The 19,089-nt window shown below is 38.5% G+C and overlaps 2 protein-coding genes across 5 annotated transcripts in view; one reads left to right on the top strand and one right to left on the bottom strand.

Annotated features, from left to right (window-relative positions):
- Positions 1–1,065: 1,065 nt before the first annotated feature.
- Positions 1,066–5,759, bottom strand: LOC135481908 (guanine nucleotide-binding protein subunit beta-like protein 1). Of its 4 annotated transcripts, none has more exons than XM_064761684.1 (3): positions 5,651–5,759; positions 3,406–3,696; positions 1,066–1,749 (listed from the first exon to the last, which is right to left on the bottom strand). In XM_064761684.1, exons 2-3 carry the CDS (start codon positions 3,677–3,679, stop codon positions 1,085–1,087), a joined length of 939 nt encoding a protein of 312 aa, XP_064617754.1. In that variant the 5' UTR covers positions 3,680–3,696; positions 5,651–5,759; the 3' UTR covers positions 1,066–1,084. The 4 variants fall into 4 exon arrangements, with proteins under 4 accessions (XP_064617754.1, XP_064617753.1, XP_064617756.1 ...); XM_064761683.1 differs by having other exon boundaries at positions 3,406–3,701; positions 5,651–5,758; XM_064761686.1 differs by having other exon boundaries at positions 3,406–3,631; positions 5,651–5,734.
- Positions 5,760–7,018: 1,259 nt separating this feature from the next.
- Positions 7,019–19,089, top strand: part of LOC135482120 (pleiotrophin-like) — a 42,391-nt gene continuing 30,320 nt past the window's right edge. Inside the window, exon 1 of the mRNA XM_064761964.1 lies at positions 7,019–7,132. The gene's annotated coding sequence lies outside the window, so the exon portion shown is untranslated. The remainder of the gene's footprint in view (positions 7,133–19,089) is intronic.

Here is a 19,089-nt window from a genome sequence, read left to right as displayed (position 1 = left end):
GAGGCATTTAAAGAGCAGCATACATACCTTGTTTATACAGGTATGCTGAGTTGATTTTCCTGATAATTCACAAAAACATATGCACATTCACTTATTTATAAGTTCACAAAACCAGAGTGTTATCAGCAGGTATTTGTTTATTTATTTGATGGGTGTTTTACACTGTGCTCACGTATACTATGTAAGACAGCAATATGATGGGAGGAAATAAACAGAGCCTGGGGAGAAACCGAACAGAGCCGGGATGGGGGGGGGGGGGGGGTGCGGGGGAGCCTGGGAGGAAAACCCACCACCATCCCGGAAGACCTTCTCATGTACAACCTGAGAGGACGCCAGCATGAGCTTGTCTTCAAGCCCCAACAACTGCATTGATAAAAGGCTCCCAAGTCATCGTGCTGCGCCAACAAGCTAACCATGGTGGCCTCCACTGAAGTAGGCATTTATTTGTTCAATGACTGATTGATGTGTAATATCAATCTGAAGATTTTCTGACTTATATGACACCATGCAGCCAGATTTATGGGAGGTGGGGAAAAATGTGCCCGGAGTAAATTACATAAAACTCGATGACTTGTTTATTTCATTGTTTGTTAACTTCGCTTTGAGTATATTTAGGTCATATCACGATGTTGTGTGACAAAGACTCTTACTGTGGTAAACTCTATAGATGGAATATTTCTTTTAACCCAAGCAGTCAGAAGAGGTCATTTACCATTATTACAAGAAAATATATTCTAGCTGAGACAATATATGTAAAGAAGAAACATTTATTTATTTATTTTATTGTTGTTTTACATCGTACTCAAGAATATTTTGCTTGTGCAATGGCGGCAAGAATTGATGGGAGGAAACTGGGCAGTGCCGGGGGGAAACCCTTGACCATCCGCAAGTTGCTGCAAGACCTTCCCATGTATGGGAAAAGCCAAAATGAGAGGAAGCCAAAATGGGCTTGTCTTGACCTCACGGCAATGACATTGGTGAGGGGCTCCTGGGTTGTTGCACCGTGCTGACAAGCTAACCACTTTGAACACGTAGGCCTAAGAAGAAACAACCACAAGGCGAGACTGAAAAGTACACATCTGATTTATTTGTATATATCCCACAAGCTGATTCTTTTGTCCTTAGATCCACAGGCTAACATGTTATTTTGAGAGAATGTCAAGCATTGCACACTGTCAGTGTGAGAAGTCAACACTGCCAACAGGTTAAGCTTCTTCACACCAAAAATTCTGACTCTGCTATCCCAGCCACCTGTAGCAAAGAGCTTTGCATCATTTCTAACAAGAACACAGCTAACACCGGGATTTGTGATCTCAATGGCCTTATTATACTGAATTTTGTCATCTGATGATATTTTCCATGTAGATAACACCGTGTCTGTAGATCCAGATATGCCAAGCTTTTTCGAAGCGCAACAATCTAAACACATAAGTGATTCTTCATGAGCCTTGAATGTATCCAAAGTTTTCTGAGCCCTGAGATCCCATAGGAGGACATTCCCACTTTCATAGCCAACCAGCATTTGGCTAACATCTGTTTCATGGCTGACACGTTTGATAGCCATACACATGCCTTGTTTGGTGGAGGCTGAGGCCGGTTTGAGCTTCATGACTGGTACATTGTTCTGAATATCTATGATGTCCACTTGTGATTGGTCACCTGAGCTGGGAATAGCAACAAGCTGTGAGGTGGAAGATGTGCTAAGAAGACAGCCTGAGCAGAAGCCCATGGAGCCTGATGGGAAACAACCTGAAAGTAAACAACTATACATTTAGTACAGAAGAACAACATACTGGATACATTGCTGCATTCAACAAGTACACAAGATTGAATCAGAGCTGGGAAAAATTTTGTAATTTATTTGATGGTGTTTACGCCATACTCAAGAATATTTCACTTATACAATGATGGCCAGCATTACGGTGGAAGGAAACTGGACAGAGTGTGGGGGAAATCCATGACCATCCCCCATGACCATACGTCTGGAGAGCAAGCCAGCATGAGCAGTAACTGCTTTTGTGGGAGGCTCCTGAGCCATTGCGCTTTGCTGGCATGTTCATCCCCTCCACCACGGAGGCCACTAAAAATTGATGAGAATTACTCTGTGATCTCTAGCATATCATTTTCCCTTCAACAGTGTCCTATAAAACCTTTATTAAATGCTACAATGTACATCTCCTGCTTGGCAATACCCTGTGAATAGCCTTAAAGCATGCAGATTTGAATTTCAGAACTACAGTATGTAGTACATACTGAGCCCTACAAAGTGTCATGACTGTGTGGTACCAACAGGAAATTCTCATAGTTTTTTTGAGGGAAAGTATTTTGATTCTGGTGTAGTTACAATGACATAGAATGATTACAACTTTTCGGTTGTCACATTTGTATGATGTTTCTGCATCAGTGACTGCTTATAAATCACATATCATTTATTACATGTATATTATTGGAGAGTTTCAACTGAAACGGGGCACAAGTTTTCTGATCGATCTGTCAAGTATTTAATTGCAGTGAGCGCCTCTGACGGCACTAGCTGTGCATGCATGCATCTCTGACTGAGTAGAGTGTAAAGTTCCCACATGTGGAGGTGATGCTTTGGCATCGAGTTAAGTGTTAAAAATGTTTACCCATTCCCCCATTCACACCTGTAATCATCATACGAACTGCCCCTTGGGTAAGGCCTTAAATGCTGTGTTAAGAATCAGAAGAACTGTAGTACAGCTTTTCCTTTCATATGCTATTACCATTTTGATAAGCATATCATTGGAAAGTATGTGAGTAAATTAGTGTTTCTTGATTCTGTCCAAATGATATCTATCAGAGATTTAGTATTTGTTTATTTTAACTGACTGCTACTAGACGCGAGTCAGTTTAACAGGTGGAGAAAAAACAGAAAGGTCATACTAATCAAGTTATCGACTAACCTTGCTATGTGTACATAGATATATTAGTAGAAGACAAGTTGTTTTCAAAGAACACTACTCAAAGATTTATTTATTTATTTCATTGGTGTTTTACGCCATACTCAAGAATATCTCACTTCGCGGCCAGCATTACAGTGAGAGGAAATTGGGCAGAGCCCGGGGGAAACCCATGGCCATCTGCAGATTGCTTAATGACCTTAAGCAATACCGCCGAAGAGGAAGCCAGCACGAGCTAAACTTGAACTCACAGTGAGAGCATTGGCGAGAGACTCCTGGGTCATTTTGCCTTGTTGGTGTACAACTACACCCAGAGCCAATTATTAGCAAGGCCCTCTGAAAAGTGACAGAAAGAATTCCAAAAATTCCATGTCCAAGACTGGGATTGAACCTGCATATCATATGTCCTATCATAAGACCAGTCTCTTAACCACTCAGCTATGACCCACTCCCGTTGCCACTGTGGAAATTGTATCAGACTCACTTGACTTGATAAAGCTGTCATCTTTCCTTAACCAGATGCAAACTTTCCCAGCTCTACTTTGAGTGATGATGTCTCCACTGACAGGAATCTTCTCAATCCACAACACAGATTTTCCTTCCTCCAAAGCTAGAGATTCCACACAGCGGTAGGTTTTCAAATCCCACAACTGGACATGGCCATTCACATTGCCTGAGGCAAGAACTCTTTGTTGATTGGTTGACTCGTCCTGTACAAAATGAAGCGCTGTGATTGGACTATCAGAACCTCGCAGCATGTAGACCGGGTCAGGTACTGGCCTCGTCATGGTCATATGAGAGGTGATCAGGAATCAGTTTGGGAGAAAATAAAACCATAACAAATGTATCATCAAATTAGAGAAAGAACATAAATTAAAAGGAAAGAAAACAAGTAATACAACCTGAATTTTTGAGAAAGAGGGGTGGAAACAGAACTATGTAAATGGCCAAGTTATTTTTTTCAGAGGTGGTTGGTAACTCAATCATTAAATTTTTATCTGGAATCATTACGAGGCCAAGGTCAGTCTTGACAAGATCATAGTTATGATTGCGATTTTCTTTTCTTTTTGTTTTAAATAAAAAGATGAATGAAATACCTAAGGACATACTAATTTGACTAATTATTTATTTGATTGTTGTTTAACACCTTACTCAAGGGTTATTTCATATAATGATGGTGAGTTTTATTTATTTATTTGATTGGTGTTTCACACCGTACTCAAGAATACTACACTTATATGATGGCGGCCAGCAATATGGTGGGAGGAAACCAGGCGGAGCCTGGAGGAAACCCATGGCAATCCGCAGGTTGCTGAAAAACTATTTGAATGGCCATTTTCATGATTGGTGGGAAATCAGAATGCCCTGCACAAATTAAACAGTGGTACTGTGTGCCATATTGAGCTCCAGAGTCTTGTACGACACGCCCAGTCACTCCTCCATTTTTATCCATTTCTTACAACATTGTGGGTTCTCTCAGCACCTCAGCTACAGTGTTATTTAACACTCAAACACAGTTCTCACTGGTTTTGCTGCAGTTTATTTATTCATTTCAGTCGGTGTTTGATACCAGAATTCAGAATATTTCACTTATATGATGTTGGTCATCATTATGGTGGGAGGAAACTCACAACCATTCACAAGTTGCCACAGACCTTTACATGAATGACCAGTGAGGAACCCAGCATGAGACGGACTTAAACTCACATCAATCACACTGATGAGACACTCCTGCGCAAGATGAAATTTTAAACCAGGAGGTTCAGTGAGGTATAATTAAATGTCATTAAAGTATAAGTTATGAAGTGTAATGCAATGGGTGCACAATTTCTTGCCTGGATCATTCCCTACTAACACTAATTAAAGAATCCTGATTATGTGTAATATTTGCACTTTCACATAATATGGTCATCTCTAAGCTTAATCTGTGTTTGTTACATGTTATTTTAATACTGAATGTTCACTTCATATTCAGGATATACTGTGCATCCATTATTTTTTCGGTCTTACAATACATTGAAGAAATTACTGAATGCATTCAATTTTTAGTATTCCCATACTAGCACAACTACATTAAATGATTCTTGTCGCAGTGTTTGTTGACATGATAGTTCACAGCCACATAAATGTGACCATCACCTGTTAGATCATCAAATATCGCCGTAAGTGACGTTTAATTGAATTGAACTACTATCACATCGCAACAGTATGTCTTCTAACTTGCAATGCAGCGGAAATTGGGCAGTGGATATTGTGTGTTTCAGTTGTCTAATATGCAAATGATTAACTCCCAATCCACCATGTATGCACACCTGTCTCTTTTGGGCTGTGTTGCTTACAAACAACACTGTCAAATAGATATAATGTGGAGGGTTGCACTGACGAAGTTTCAACAGCATCTCCTATTCAAGGGGAGATAATCCTAGCGAATTTCCTGAATGTTTTGATGCCTTGAACAGAGGAAGCCACGTACGACACGTACAGTTTAGTTTACTCAACAAACATAAATATATTTTCTAATAGGTTTATATTAATAATCTTCGGAAACAAGACACTAAACCCTCCATCGCAAATGCGGCCCACAGAATACGACCGAACACCAACAAGCGGGGAGTAACAGAAATGAGTGGCTAGGATGGGATCAAAAACCGCCGAAACAACCAAATCGTAGTTCGCACGTGGCAGCCGACAGTCAGTTCTATGCGACTACATCATACCGTTTGACTTACTCGTTGCATTGGTCCTTTGACGAAATCAAATTTAAGTAGAATTTCAGCACAAGATCAGTTAAAGTCCCGACTGATGGCTGTCTCATTTACACCACCCAGCTGTGATTGTCACGCTCAGAAAACTGAATCAAGGGGGAAAACTCTTCCTGCCATCTTCATTGTCGCGAGTTTAACAAGAATTTTGTATCCATTGGCAAGTGAAAAGCCTGTATTATGAGAAATGATGAAAAGACCTACATTCACCTATTTTTGACATAATTATTTTATCCAGTTTATAACAGAAGATTACCGTGATTTTGGCTCATGTGTTTTTTCTCCACAGTTAACTGTAAATCATATACGGTTGCTCATGGGTTTCTCCATAATATAAGTGAAATCTCATCGAGGGTGGCGTAAAACTCCAATCAAATATATAAATAAATATAACTGTAAATCACATCACATTCACCTCTGTCTATATAAACTGGAGAATTCTTTTACCAGACCTCCACCATATGAGGCAAAATCAACCTTAGTGCCGTTTTTGTGTGACTTTTCTGAAGCCTGAACATGTCATTAAAATTAAGATTGTGGAAAACTTGCCCAACTGCAGAAAACAACGTTATTAGCGACTCTGTAAATATTATCCACCAAGAACAACTTACAAGTAGTAATTCAAAGCTTTGTGCAGAAAATTAAATATCTGATGACCGCACCATCTCTCTCATACTTTGGGAATATATACATGCTACGAAATTCTTACACTGCATTTTTATCGCTGAAACGAAAATTTGTCATTTGTTAATTTTGTTAAAGTTTGGAACTATGTTTTTACGCTGCTGCAATTATTCGACAATACTTCCGCCACCTCTCCAATTCATGTGTCACCTTTATTTTTCTCAAAATATTGGTAACTATGAACTACGGTAACTAATACTAAAGGCCTGATTTCTTCCAAATATTTCTCAACTTACCAGCCAATCTACTCAGACTATCCTTTAAGCAGCCCATTTTGTGTACTCTAAGGTGAAATAATTAAGTTAAATCAATACAGCACTCATAAGCGTAGATTTCATTACATAATACTGTTTAGATATCCAAGAGAACGGGCACCTGTTGAACTCTCAGATCCTGATCTTCAAAATATGGCATATCTTACGTTGTGTATATGTACAAAAAATCTATTAAAATTCACATTTAGTTTACAGCTTCGTCTGGCCTCATTTTCGAGACGCAGGTAGAAACGTAAAGACGGATACTAGGCCTAAACTTAAAGACGCCTGTCCAGAACGTGTTACGTAATACAGAGACGCTCTCCTCTTGAAGAGGAAACAATAGCACCGTGTGACGTCACGAGTTGGCTGTGGGAATCGGATCGCGGCGGCCAGGGTTGAGCGAGTCAGACACAACAGAGAGCTCTCCACTTCGCTCAGCTCTGGGGAAAAAACTCCGTACAACCCTCAACTCTCGGATACTCTTGTCGGATCCCCTTCATGTCCACAGGTAAGACTCACGACTTGTCGTGCTGAGGGATTCAGCAGGCATTGACCGGTACAGTTCGGTCAGTGTTGCTGTTGCCATTCGATCGTAAACCGAAAGCTTTAGTGGCTCTCACTTTATGGCGATGCCGATGAGAGAAATCTCGTGTGTGAATCATGTTTACAGTGTTCAGCACGCATGTAGCAAGATGCATTTAACTTTACCTATCTTTAGTGTGCATCGTCGATTCCAAGGAATTTAGGCTTGTACATATACTAGCTCCAAAGTGAAACATTACCAAGAGGTCTTATTAACAAATTAAAGTGCTACTTCAGTTCCAGAAGAAACTGGTTGGAAATTAAAAAAATATATGAATTAATTCGTATGGAACAGAGTTGATGATTCAAAAAGTTTTTCATGAAATTTATTTGATGGGATGTACAGGAATAATTTGCTGAATCAGGCAGGTATGATGAATAAGGCAATCATGCTTGCATGGCATCAAGAATTTTCGAAAGAACGTAATTTGTGGCTACACATGGGCGATGGATGACAACATATGTTCTCAGCGAAGTCAAGATTTAGGTGATGAACATGAACAGCACACAGTAAAAGAGTATTGTACAGAGCTTGAGAAAAGTGTGCATATGTATCTTTTGTGATTTTCAATAAGCTTGTTTCTATTTAATGTGTAATTGAGTTAATGGTACCATTTGAGATTTAATGGATATATTAAATGCTTGGTATATTTATCTTTATATAGAGTACATGATGTGGCCTAATGTATAAAAGTATAAAACAGATTCTCACCTTTATTCTTGGGGCTTAAAAATGGCTTTTAACTACAATTTTCCTAAGGCTCCAGTGAGCAGTCCCAGAAGTGAAGTAGCCTACTGAGGCTACGTCAGTGGTGATAGCTGTCAAAACACCTTTGCTAGGGGGAGAGCCCGAATTATCGGCTCTCAGCTTGTCCCGTCTTCCCAGTGTGTTCATTGATGATGTCATTTCCGAATATTTCCGATCGTTGATGGAAAATATGCTTAAATTACAGGGTTATTAAGAAATATAAAATAAAAGTGGGAAAAAATTCTCCTTTTGGGTGGCATACCTTTCATAGTTGACCTTAAATTCATACTCTTTGTTTTTTGCTTACCTTTTCATGTATCCTTTAAATGTTATTATAAATCTTAATTCTTGTATTCCTATGATTTGTACTACAGTAGGGAAAGCAAAAATGGGGCAAGAAAATTTAATTTTATGAAGCACATCAATAGAAAAGAATATGATAAGAGTACCACATGTATGGTAAATCTGGGGTTGCTGGATACAACTGCACATGACAGAGGGTAAGGCATCAGTTCATTGAAGGATTTGCTTTCATAATGAACATTTGAGAACCTGGTCAGTTGCAAACAGTGGACAGCAACCTCAGCTTTACAACTGGCTTACTGTTTTTTTTTGTCATGGGAACTACATACCGTGTCATTCTGCTATATTCATGTTCATTTTGCTTTTGTTCACCTACACACTTTAAACCTTTCTCTGTAAAGCCACACCAGTTTAAATTTAAACCACTTTAATGTTTTATGCAGCAGAATGAATTTTTGTTCAGTGTATAAAAATAGAACTTAAACATCATTTAATTTGTGGAAAATGTGGACTGTCTCAGCAATGCAAGAAAATAGACCACTCATCCTTTAACAGAGATGGCATTGGTAGAGACGAATAATTGAGCCTTGTTAAGAAAACGGTATGGTATCTCCACGGTCAGGTAGCAAGCAAGTTCGCCATGAATTTGTGATATACATGTAATCCAGTTGGAAAATTTGGAGGTTGACTTTGTGAGGATCAAAGCTACGTGGATTCAGTTTTCAATCACACATGTACGTCTATTTACTATTATTTATTTATTCATTTGTTCACTTCATCGCTATTTGAAGTCATTCAATTACATACTCTTGTGTTTTTGTATAACCATAGGTATGCTGTTCATTAAATCTATTTAAAAATTTCTGTTTTCCTTAAATAGCTAACCCAGCATTTGATTCTCAATATCGTAAGGTTAAGTACATGTATGCAAGCAGTTTGGAAAACAAATGTGAAACGTTCCTTATTCTGTGTTTCTGACACTCTGTAAACTTACAAGCCAGACCATGATGGCATCTCGCTGTATACAGCCCTCTGTGGGGTAGCAGGAGCCTAGAGCTGCAGTGACTGGGCATCTGATAAATGTTGACATTTGACAAGGCAGTTTCAGGTTTAAGCTTGATGGTATCAAAAGGTGGAATGCTGGATACACTTTTATCCCATAAATTTAGAATTATCTCACTTTTCTTCTGGAAATCTAGTAAGTACATTTCTTGGGTGGAATCTGGAAGGAAATATTTCTCTAAGTGAACTGACACAAATAACTCATTTGCTGGAGGCGGTTGTGAAATCGAGACAGCATTCATGTGCATGTATTTAGCTAATACTACGAGTGTGTAGAAAGCTCTTTACTTAACAAGTTTGTGATTTTTACAGGTAGATAAGCTTACTGAATTTAACTTAAATTTTGTGTATTTCATTATTCCACAAGAACACATAGTCTAAGATAACTACTGCTACTTTAATACTGCCTGCATAATATGCTACATGTGCTGTTGTTTTCGAACTTTTTTCACATTTGAACCCTTTCTTGGAAAAAAAGCTCACTGAGGCCAGAACAGTGCTTATAAAATCTTTTGCAGTGTTTGCCATATACATATACAGATACAGTTATTTAAAGGATGTTTTTCTGTACTATACATTTACTCTGTGACTTGCCCTAACACGTAGGAGCAAAAATAACCTTCTTGAACTTCTTTTTGGCGTCTATTAATGGTTGTAAAGGTACCTGTAAAGCTTGTTCAGAACTCAGCAATCATCCCAGATGTTAATGAACTCTGCCAGCCATTGTCAGTGAAAGGGGAATATGAAAAACGTCAAAACAACCATTTAGGGGAGAACAGTGGAGAGGGGATTGATTAAATCTATGCTTCATGGTGTTGACTTCAGTTTCATATCATAGAAGGCACATATGGCAAATATACCACAAAAATGAAAATAACGGTTAAACTTAAGTATTCATGCCTGCATGTATGATTGAGTTTAAAGCCTTACAGTACTTAACCATTTCACATTTCAGTAAATCTTTAGGGTTAAGAACCTCTACAAGTACGGGTACATGTATATAATCAACGTTAAAATGCAAGCCTGATGATCGTGACGCTGTCTTCGGCACATTCATATTAGAATACAACAAATAAGGCATGCACCCCATTCATTCATGGTCTCTTTTGTCAGTCACAAACTAATATATCTATCCTGCACGATCCAAGTTACATTTTGCCACTTTTTCTCCAATTTTCTGGCACGCTTTTGTGTAGGCAGCACCATGACCAATGAAAAAGCAGAAGGAAAGTGATATCAACCAGTTAAATCATTTAATCCAAGAGTCATTTAGAAAGTGCTGAATGGATTTCTGCCTGCACACAAAAATTGGCAGTGAAGGACTTTCGATCCTCGGCATATATGTAATATGTGTTGAGAATCCTAAGTAATACTAATAATAATACGAGAAGACCAATCTTCTGTCAGTCTCTCATGTGTACACACATTCACACAGAATGTTATTTACTTGTATACTCAGTATATATAAAATATTAATGAACCTGATAGATGATTACTGACTATATACAATGTAGTGCATCATAGACAATTCTACACTTAATCAACAGAGACATATTCTGACATAATAAATATTTCCATTTTTTTTTTCCGAAACATTGACATTGACACTGATTGAATAGGGAGTTGATTCTACAGTGTTGCTCCAGAATATCCAAAAGAATGTTTAAGAGCATTAGTTCTGGGTTTAGGAGGGACGGAGTTCATGGATATTGTAGATGGAAGGTTATTTTGATAGACAGTTGCAGTGCAGGTAAAGAGCAGTAAAGAGTGGATTGAAGAGCTCCTATGATGATGATAAGAGCTGTGGTTGGTGGAAGGTGCATGGTCAGAGCCTTGAAAGATTCGCTGCCTATTGTCTGGTTACTGTCAAACCATCTGATGTAAAACTACAGTTAAAGCAGTGAGTTCAAAACACATGGCAAAATGAATGCTGGAGTTGATTATATCTTGTTGTTACAGCAGTATGTTTTTATTTTTTTAAAAAAAGAAAAGAAAATAGAGCCATGACTTCAGATAATTAACTTGTTACTTGATAGTACTTGATACAATTGTTTTTTTTTTTTTGTTTTTTTTTGAAAACATTGACATTCTGGGATTTCTTAACATGTATAGAGAGTCGTTCCACACTGTCACCCCAGAAATTAATGTCAGAATATCTAAAGGAAAGTTTAGGGGTTGTTTAGTAACATGGCTGAATAGGTGGCTTGGGGTTAGTTCTTTCAGGCAATTATACATTAGCACAGCTTTGTGCAACATGATTTCTTCATCCATTTTAAGAATTTGAGAAGTTGACTCGGTGTATTGTGCTTTTAAAGTAATCCATGCTGCACGTTTCAGTAGATTAAAGAGCACAGATGATGATGATGGTCAGAGTTGTGGTTGGAGAAATATACATGGTAAGTGACAAACCATCTGATGTGAAACTACAGTTGGATCAGCACAAGTTGGATTTGAACATGTGAGTGACGTCATTTGGCATGGCCTAGAGGCCTGAGCTGAAGGAGTGCCTTGCTGTCTACTCTACTGGAGATGCTTGTCCTGATGGTGAAATGACAGTGTTAGTGCTGCAGGAGAACTATAATCTGTAATGGTTCTTTTTTTCTTTCTGGAGCAGAGAAAAAACACATGGCAAAACATATGCTGGAGTAGATTACAGTGGTTACTGGTTGTTGTAGCAGTATGTTTTTATTTTAACAAAAAAGGAAATGGAGCCATGACTTCAGATAATAAACTTGTTTCTTGATAGTACTTGAACTTTTTTTAACCTTTTTGTTGAAAGATAGGTCAGGGAGAGACAGAACTTGTCCATGGTGGGAATTTAGAAAAGTTGAAATCTGGCTGACAGTGGCACAGTAATCTTATTTTAATGGAGTGAGGTGGCTCATTGGTTGACCTTTACTTCAGCAGTCTATCTGTGAGTGCTGATGGCCTGTGATTCAGCGGGATGAATGACTGGGTGATAATGTGGCCCGAGGGTTTGCCCAGCTCACCAGGCTTGTCATCTCATACATGTACACTGCATTCCTATAGTACTGGCTGAGGGTGTGTCTTGTGGGGATCGAGTGGCAGTCAGCATATTGACAAATTAAATTTGCTTTGCATACCTTAAGGTTAATTCTCCAATTTAGTATTTGCTTGTACATTGTAATTCTTAGACAATTTTGCTCTCAAGAAAATGGCTATTCATCATCAAGAATATTTATGAAAAAAAGAAAAAAACAATTCTTAACTTCCGAAGGCTACAGTATTATAACTTTTAAATTGATTTCACTGTTTTTGTCCTTACAGCTATAGCTTTTCATCCCTGAAGTCAATGTTTCCGTATATATCAAACTGTAAGGCTCTATTGGGTGTACATGGACTGGTGTATTTGTCTATTTATGTATGGTACTCATAGACCACTTTGGTGGCCTAATGGAGAAACCATTACCAGAAACCCTAAAAATGACACTTGCTGCTGTCTCGCTTTGTACTCAGCATTGAAAGGATAGCCGATGGAAGCATGACTGGTTGGCCCAGTGTCAATAGGCCTATAATGTGACTGGGTGGAGTGTCATGTCTGATGCCTTCGGCGTGATACCTACCACACGGAAACACGCTATTTATGCACACTCCTCATCGTCATATGACTGAAAAATTGTAAAGTACAATGTTAAACCCTAAGCATACGTACAATCGGCACTCATAGGAAATGTTTTATATCAAGCACTGTTTCATGCTGGCTTCCTCTTCGGCCGTAAATGGGAAGGTCTGTCAGCAACCTATGGCTTTGCCCGGTTTCCTCCCACCATAATGCTGGCCGCCGTCGTATAAGTGAAATATTCTTGAGTACGGTGTAAAACACCAATCAAATAAATAAAATAAATCAAGCACTGTTAGCTTAAATTTGTGAAGAGTCTTTTTTTATTTATTAATTTGTATAGTAAGTTGATCTGTGGGCATACTAGTAGTTCATGTGTGTTCACATAAATTTCAGCACTTTGGGCCACCTGTGAGGTCCCATCATAAAAATGGTCATGTATCCTACAAGGTAGAACTGAAGTGTCAGTGAAGAGAAAAAAAAAAGGAAGAAAGATCTGCTTTTAAAATTTTTATGGTTGAAGCACAGAAGCTTAATGTTTCAGCTAGTCAGTTCAAATATCATTTTCAGCCTACTTGTGTATGTGTACATTTTTTTCTGTTATTGGATATCATGTGTCTGCAGGAGATCTGAACATGTGGCTTGAGATTAATAATCATGTGTATACACATAGGCATGACTTAAATACAAGTGTATAACCCTCATATTTTATTTCAACTTGTGGTGGTTATTATATGAATTGAATTAGCTGGAATAAAAACTAGGGATGAATCATGCAGTGTCAAATTTCAGACGTAAATCGTTGGGAGTAGCCTAGCGGGTTTTTGAGCGGCACTATTCGTGGAATGTGGCTGGCTTTGGGTACAGGTACAGTGTATAGTGGGGCACACAGGTATTGTCAGGTGAATGTTAGGGTTCAACTAATGTCAGACGTCCTGTCCTAACCCACTGGGCTGCCCATAGATACCCCAGCCCTCCCAGACACTTGACTGTCGTTAACTTGAGCCCGGGGGCGGTATTCCCAGACACTTTGCATTATCCGAAGCCTCTTCATTGAACAGATCAACAGACTATAGCTGAGAAAAAGAATTGTGTATCCTTGCTGAGATGTTTAGACTGGGTTCTGCCCCACTGGGCTCTCAAGGGCTGGGAATAGGAGTAAATCAATTTGAGATTATGGGGCAGATAGGTACGTGAGTGGGACTGAACAAGGGATTTATTACAGGTTTACATACCCTGGATAATAAGGTGTATGAAGTGTTGGGAGGGTACGTGTATTAGTAGTTGAGATGCCTGCATGTTGATATGGGCTCTGATATACATCTACATGATAGGTACATTATAGACCATATGTGCTATGCTATTCCTTTGCTACTGCACATGTATATTTCGCAGAGATTTGCCACATTTTTCTTGATTCTAATTGATTCCTCGACCTTGTAGGGTCACATAAGTTTTTTTTTAGTGTAGTAGGATTAATTTCTGGTCAGAAAAACATTAAGTGTTTGCATCAGAAGAATTGTTTAGAGATGTTTTTTTGCTTCTTGAATGCATTTTTACATCCCAGACTTCATGTGAAATATAGTATGTTGTGTCTTGTGCAGCCTTGCATCTTCAGTGTATTCGGAATGGCTTTGTCTTGAAATGACAAAGTTACAAATGAGTTATTTGACTTTCCACTCACCTGGCTTCGGGCACTCTGGTTTCTTCTTCCCATAAACCTGACTACTGTTGTATAGCAGTGCTGCATGTGTTGCCTGCTTACACTGGAGGCAAGGTAGTGGGTGATGAGCCAGAACATTATAACCCCCTTTAATACTGTCTTCGTCAGTGCAAGAAATCTCAAGTGCGTTTGTAATGAAAACAGTCTGGTGTGTCTTGAGTATATGAAGCCATTTTGAGCTGCTATGAAAGGTTAATGAAAAGATTGAGTGTATCTTAAATCCTTTGTATCTGTGAGACTTAATAGGCTTTCTTTGAATATACAACTTGAAATGTGTCCATGACTAAGTTGCTAATTTTTCCAGATTCTTGGAGATGATTTTAAAAAAGTGCTTTGAGAGGTGTTTTGAAGGTAAGATGATATCTTACTGGGAAAATGTAAATTTTAGAACCAGAAATATTATCTCATGACATTTAATTGCTTCCAAAAATGATCTTTGATGATCAAATTTTTAGTTCATATAGGGTAGTTTAAAAATTTAAATCCTACCTGTGCCTAGATGTTGACTTATCGATGGATAAGAGTTGTAACAAGTGAATACCTAACCTGTACATGTAGGATCGTATCCTAGAGGACCAGGGTACAAACATGTCTGTAAGCACTTACTGGTATGTATTAATGTTTCCAGAACATGTTGAATGCTCTGACATCCACAACAGCACTTGAGATAGCGGAAAGTGGTTTTTTGCTGTTGCCATGGTTTTGATGTGGCTAGAGTGTTGTTCGATTGAGTATGGCCTAATGGATGCTTTAGCAGTCATTAGATAAGGACTGATGTGGATAGAGGATGGTGAACAAGGGCCAAGAGATATCAACCAGTGATTAAAGTAATCGTTACATTGATCAGGTAGTTAAAGTCTGTCATGCTGATGTTATGATATTGAACGGGTGAGTGCTTGCCAACTCATACACAACAAGTACATGCATATTGAAGTTCGTTTTGATTATTTTTTGCCTGCTTAAAGGTAGTTTATTAAACGCTGTGCTTGGTCTTTGGATTCAGAATGCAATCTTGCTCCCCCCCTCCCCCCAACTTTTTTTTTTGGCCAGTTACTTTTAAGACAATTTCTTATTTTTTCTGCTCTTGCAAACTTTCAAGTGTTATACATGACGCCTAAAAACTGTCTGAGATGTTGAGTCATACAAAGCCTACATATACATGTCTCATTTTATTGCCTTCTGACTTCTTGTGCATGTACATGCATTCCATTTAATTACTAGACATATCTCTAAGGCTGAAGGTACAACATGTTAACAAACTGTATAAATATGTGTGTATATTTTGATGACCTTCTACTGACCCATCAGTTTAACATGTTTGATGATCTATAGATATCTTTGTGTAACTTACCATGACATTTGACTGTGCAGTGTAGGTTATGTACTCTACTCTTGTAATGTTTTATTGGATAAATTCACTTGCGATTTCCCATTTTACTATTGGAATAGATAGAACAGGACTTTTTTATGTTTTAACAATATCAAAATATCTTACTTCATTTCCCTCAGCAATCTTTCAACTGTATAGTAAGACGTCATCTTGTTTCTATGGGAGTTAGTATCTGACTCGTATGGCGATGTGTACATTTTATCACTGCAAATTTCCCCTTCTTAAATGCAATTTAATTCAATCTTAGCTTGCATAATATTTTTACATACTGAAATTTGAAGTAAGTCTGATTTTTCACCAGATACTTTGTAGCTGCATTTTGGGGATAAAAGCTATAAATAGTGCCGTTGGTTAGCGCGCTAGTGCAGCGTAATGACCCAGGAGTCTCTCACCAATGCGGTCGCTGTGAGTTCAAGTCCAGCTCATGCTGGCTTCCTCTCCGGCCGTAAGTGGAAAGGTCTGTTAGCATCCTGCGGTTATGGGTTTCCCCCGGGCTGCCCGGTTTCCACCCACCATAATGCTGGCCGCCGTCATATAAGTGAAATATTCTTGAGGACGGCGTAAAACACCAATCAAATAAATAAATAAATATAAATAGTGTATGAATTCAGCCATAGGTGGCGCTCCAATCTCATGCGCTAAAAGGCACATAGCTAGTATCGGGACTTGGATCAGTGTCCAAGTCACGTACACATCAGTAAGGGTTAAACCTTGATTAACTAATTTGGATATAAATATATAGTGTTTGAATGTAATAGACTGTTTGTGTAATTGGTAAGCTACCTATGGCTACTTTGTGTTTATGCTGAGGTAGGCCTATTTGCCCCATGTTTATCCTGTTCACCCTATGTTTATCCTGTTCACCCTAAGCTGAAAGCTAGGGTTCACTCCATGAAGAAAGTTTTTTATGTTTACAGTGGTAAGCATATAGGCCCTATATAGAAGCATATTTACAGGTATGACATGTACCATGGGATGGTGCTTTATGTAGTAATTCTTACCAGTGACTACATGTACAGTACAGCCCACATCAAAACGGAAGTCGAACGCGTTAGACCCGCTGTACATAGACGATATAGTCGACAGAGGCGCAGTAGCAACGCAATATCTCATTCAGAGCTGTTGGGGTGTCTATCGAGATAAGGGCTCCAAACACAACAGCAGATCTGAAGCCATGGTTTAAGGAGAATGAAGTTTATGTGATGCCAGCTCCCCACTGAATCCCCCGATCTTAACTCTACACAATCTTGCATGTATAGGCTATACATAGGAATAATAGATATATAACTCTTATCATTTCAGTCCTGATGATAAGGGCTAATCAGTGTAAATACGGCCACCTCTCCATGCAGTAACCCACAGCATCACCTGTACACCTAATCCTACCAGTTTTCAGAAAGACAGCAGGATGTCATCTCCAATCCAAAGTATATGCTTACACGTACCACCTGTTAATCAGAAAATGTGCACAAGCATTTCTTTTCAAAATGAGATTTGTCTAGTGAAAATGTGCAACAGTTCTGAAGACTAAAGTCTGAGTTACAGAACACTAATTCGGACGGCAATACTAACCAAGGTACAGTTTTGACTTTGTCTAACCTTACGTTTCAGAGGGTTTTCAGGAACGTTGGATTTATTAATTATGTGAAACTACAAAGTACACATTATTAGTTAAGCAATCACAAAGATAGTTTGGATATTTTGGTATATGAAAGGGTTATGAGCTTGAAATGCATGCCATCTACGTTTAATAGAATGGATACGGAAAGGCGGTTAATCTACTGGCAATAGACCTACGGTAGCCAGTGTGTTAGACTTACACTGTATGTTCCCAGGGATCAACGATGTTGACATCTCAGACAGTCCCCTCCCCCAATCCCCACCCCCACCCATCATGGTAAACAGTCCAAAAAACTTTCAGTAAAAAGTATAAAACAGAACTGAAGACAAATGTTTGAATAGCAGAAATAATAATAACCAGGATACAGTTTTTTCTTTGACAAACCTTAAAGTTTTGATGAATATTGCATTTTTTAATTGTGTGAAACTGCAAAGCACACATTATTAGCTAAGCAACCACAAAAATGGTTTAGGTATATTTGGAAGGTTGTGAGCTTGAAAGCATCCCATATACATTAAGAGAGTGATTGCAGAAAGGGTGGTAATGTAGAAGTCTACGAGCGATATCTCCCGTGCATGCATGATGTTTGTGGAAACCTCGACTATACACAGGTTGCTGGAAGACCTTTGGAAACTCTATGTAGAAGCACCTGATATCTGAACATAGTTTTTCAGCGTGTTTTTTCACCTTGATCCAAATCAAACTCTTGTCGTACAAATATTTGAAATGAGAAAACAAAAACAGTTCACGGAGAATATATACATATATATCATCCAACATAAAAGTAATTGATTTAATAATGAGAAAAAATTTATTGATTACATGAAACTACAAAGCACACATTATTAATCGCAAAGATAGTTCTGATATTTCCACATTTGTACAATTTATGAACTTGAAACGCACCTCCCATATATTAAACAGAGGCTTTGGAAAGACCGTTAAACTTGCCGGCGATAGATCAGCGATAGGCCAGCGATAGACTCCAGTGCATGGTGTTTGTGGAAACCATGGCCACACGTAGGCTGCTGGCAGACATTCGGGCAGTATATAAAAACAACTGGTATCTGTACATAGTTTTCCAGTGTGCTTTTTTCCCCCCTGAATCCGGATCATATACTCTTTTGCGGTACAGATAATTGGAATAAGACAACAAAAACACAATTTACAATTTACATGTGTACTTATAGATCGTTTTGAAATTCATGAACAGTTACTTGCATGCATATGTTGAGCATTCACCAAAATAAAAGTAACAGATATAGTAATAGGAAGAATTCTAAAGAAAACTCTTATTTTGATAGCTGACAGTAAGGGATAATCCACGTAAATAAGGCCGCCCCTCCATGCGGTAATCCACAGCATCGGGAGTAATCCTGGTATATACTTCACCATTTGAAAACCAGAAAACATACATATTTCATATCCAAACAACTTTCAGCAAAACTGTATAACA

The sequence above is a fragment of the Liolophura sinensis genome, chromosome 1 (genome assembly GCF_032854445.1).
Source record: "Liolophura sinensis isolate JHLJ2023 chromosome 1, CUHK_Ljap_v2, whole genome shotgun sequence".
In the NCBI taxonomy this organism is placed as follows: domain Eukaryota; kingdom Metazoa; phylum Mollusca; class Polyplacophora; order Chitonida; family Chitonidae; genus Liolophura; species Liolophura sinensis.
This window is presented reverse-complemented; position numbering and strand designations above follow the sequence as displayed.